Source organism: Meleagris gallopavo, unplaced genomic scaffold (assembly GCF_000146605.3).
Source record: "Meleagris gallopavo isolate NT-WF06-2002-E0010 breed Aviagen turkey brand Nicholas breeding stock unplaced genomic scaffold, Turkey_5.1 ChrUn_random_7180001957374, whole genome shotgun sequence".
In the NCBI taxonomy this organism is placed as follows: domain Eukaryota; kingdom Metazoa; phylum Chordata; class Aves; order Galliformes; family Phasianidae; genus Meleagris; species Meleagris gallopavo.
Window position 1 is genome coordinate 28,809 of NW_011217636.1, and position 2,778 is coordinate 31,586.

General features: G+C 65.9%; 1 protein-coding gene across 1 annotated transcript in view; it reads right to left on the reverse strand.

Annotated features, from left to right (window-relative positions):
• Positions 1-103: 103 nt before the first annotated feature.
• The window catches only part of CAD (carbamoyl-phosphate synthetase 2, aspartate transcarbamylase, and dihydroorotase), a gene marked incomplete at its 5' end in the record, with an annotated part of 11,601 nt that continues 8,926 nt past the window's right edge, over positions 104-2,778 (reverse strand). Inside the window, 11 exon segments of the mRNA XM_010728338.3 lie at positions 104-250; positions 697-791; positions 871-972; positions 1,040-1,195; positions 1,274-1,399; positions 1,492-1,704; positions 1,769-1,843; positions 1,917-2,071; positions 2,141-2,185; positions 2,548-2,595; positions 2,701-2,778. The exon segment at positions 2,701-2,778 is cut by the window's right edge and continues 7 nt beyond it. Coding sequence (XP_010726640.2) covers positions 148-250; positions 697-791; positions 871-972; positions 1,040-1,195; positions 1,274-1,399; positions 1,492-1,704; positions 1,769-1,843; positions 1,917-2,071; positions 2,141-2,185; positions 2,548-2,595; positions 2,701-2,778 — 1,196 coding nt within the window.

The window sequence follows — 2,778 nt, forward strand, 5'->3', positions numbered from 1 at the left end:
CGGCCCCGGGCCGCCGCGCCAGGAGCCGCCGCAGCGCCGCCATGCCGCCCGCATGGCCACGTGACACGGCGCAGAATGATAACGCACACCCCAGTGCGGCACGCGATTGGCTGAAGCGAGGCGGCGCCCCGTCGCAGTTTATTGTCGTCAGTAGCGGCCCAGCACGGTGGCCAGCAGCGCCATCCGCACGTACATGCCCTGCTCTGCCTGCCGGAAGTACGCGGCGCGCGGGTCCGAGTCCACCTCCACGCTGCGGATGTGACGTCAGTACCGGGAGGTTTTCCCCCCGCCTCCCGCCCCAGGGCCCGGGCAGCGAAGAGGCGTGAATGGGAACCATTTCTCCCCCTCCGCAGCCCTTATTCTCACCGTTTGCCCGCAGAACCCCAGCTGTATGCCCCCAGGCCCCCACATTCAGACCCCATTTACCCCGTCATCTCACATTTCCCTCCCTACGGGGACAGGACCTTCCCCTATTCCCCCCCCTCCCAGCCCTGATCCCCTGCTGCCCCAAGGACCCCACGACCTGGTTGCATCCCCCTCCAAGATCCCAGTCCTCCTCACCTGGACAGCATTCAACCCTTGCATTCCCTTTTCTCCTCCCCAGACCCCCTCCAAGCCCCTATCTCCCTTCCTACCATTCCTCCCCCATTCCAGGACTCCATAACCCTACCACAAGACTGACCACCTCAACCCCACCTGATCTCGTTGACACGGGGCATGGGGTGCATCACCACCATCTTCTCCTTGGCCCTCGTCATGATGTGCGGCGTGAGGATGAACTGTCCGAAGCACTGCAGGGCCACAGCCCTGAGCAAGGGGGTGGGGACCCTCCCAGCCCTCCACCCAGCCTTCCACCCAGCCTGCACTCACAGCCTCGTACTCCTCAGCACTCTCGAAGCGCTCCCGCTGGATGCGGGTCATATACAGCACGTCGGTGTCAGGCAGTGCCTCCTCAATGCTCCCAAACTCCTCCTGGGGCAGCACCATCAGTGGGGCCATGGGTTAGGCACAGCCCCACAGCCCCAGCTCCATTCCTCACCTGCGAGATGCCCTTGGAAGCCACGAAGGCAGCGATGTCAGGCGGCATGCCGAGGCCGCGGGGCGTGACGTAGCGCAGGTGGACACGGTACTGCGTGAGCAGGCGGGCCAGCGAGTGCACCGTGCGCCCGTGCTTCAGGTCACCCACCATGGTGATCTGCGGGGAGAGTCATCAGCACAACCCAGGGCACGGCACGGCACCCACCAGCCCACAGCACGGCATACAGCATCTCACCGTCATGCCATTGACGGTGCCCAGCTCCTCACGGATGGTGAAGATGTCCAGCAGCGCCTGCGTCGGGTGCTCGCCCACCCCATCACCAGCATTAATCACAGGCTTGCGGCAGTGTGTGGCGGCCAGCTGGGCACAGAGTGGCCAAGAGTGAAATCCCCACATGTATCCTGACAGCAGCAGGGCACTGCCACGTGGTAGGAAGCAGCCCACCCGCTCACCTCCACAGCTCCAGGCTGGGGGTGCCGTAGCACCAGGACGTCGGCGTAGCAGCACATGGTCTGCACAGAGTCAGCCAGTGACTCGCCTTTCTGCACCGAGGAGGTGGCCTCGCAGAATGACACCACAGAGCCACCCAGCCGGCACATGGCGGCCGCAAAGGAGCTGCTGGTGCGTGTGCTCGCCTCGTAGAACATCGATGCCATCACTTTGCCCTGCAGGACATGGTGTCAGGCGTGGGGAGGGACGTGGGGCACGCAGCGTTTGCTCCCTGCTCACCTTGAGGATGTCCAAACTGCGCTCCTTCTGCACCAGCATGCGCAGGGTGTGTGCCACGTTGAACAGATGTGACATCTGCAGGGAGATGTGGCTCAGGGAGGGCACCCAGCGCAGAGACACCCCACCCCTATGTCCACCTGGCACCCACCTGTTCCTTGGAGAACTGCCGCACGGAGAGGATGTGCTGCCCGACCAGGGGGTGCAGCAGCGGTGAGGTGGGGAAGTGGGGCACACCTTGGGGGGATGCTTGGCGTGGGAAGGGGCCCGACAGGTGGGGGTGGCTGTCCTGAGTGACCGTCGCATCTGTGGCACCAGGAGCACACAGTGAACCCACACGGGAAGCACGCAGAACTCCCAGCCCCCGGTACTCACCTGCCTCTGCTGCTCTCCTGCCAGCCTTCTCCCGTGTGTCCTCAGCTGAGCATGAAAGGGGAAGGCAGTGTTAGAGCGCAGAGCTCCCGGCACCCTCAGCACCGCAGACGCGACGCTACAGTGATGCTTGCCCCAAAACCAGCTGGGTCAAGCCCCCGCGCTGCGCCCCACATGCACCCCGTGGAACCCAATGGGACGCAGCCCTGATCCTGGGAGGCACAGGGCCCCCGAGGTGCCGGGCGGGCTGAGGCTGAGCGGGAGGGGAGCACCGTTGTGCCCCGTCCCAAGAACTCAGCCCCTCGCAAAGGGGGGCCCGGGGCTGGCGCGGCACCTGGGGGGGGGCTGCACTCATCGGCTGCGCTTATAGTGCCATAACGCGGGGCTGAGTGAGTCCCCCCCAACATTACCGGTGCCTCGGGCGCCCGGGCGGTGCGCGGCTCCCAGCCTCCGGAACGCTGAACGGGACACAAGGGCAGGGTCAGCGCGGCACCCGGTCCCGACATGGCTCCCACACGGCCACATGCACGCTGTCCCCCTGTGCCGCGCTGTGCCCCCCTCACCTGGCAGACCAGGGTCAGAGGCGCGGTGGATGCGGGGCGGAAGGTGGAAGCGGCCCTCGGGCACGGGGCCGGCACGGC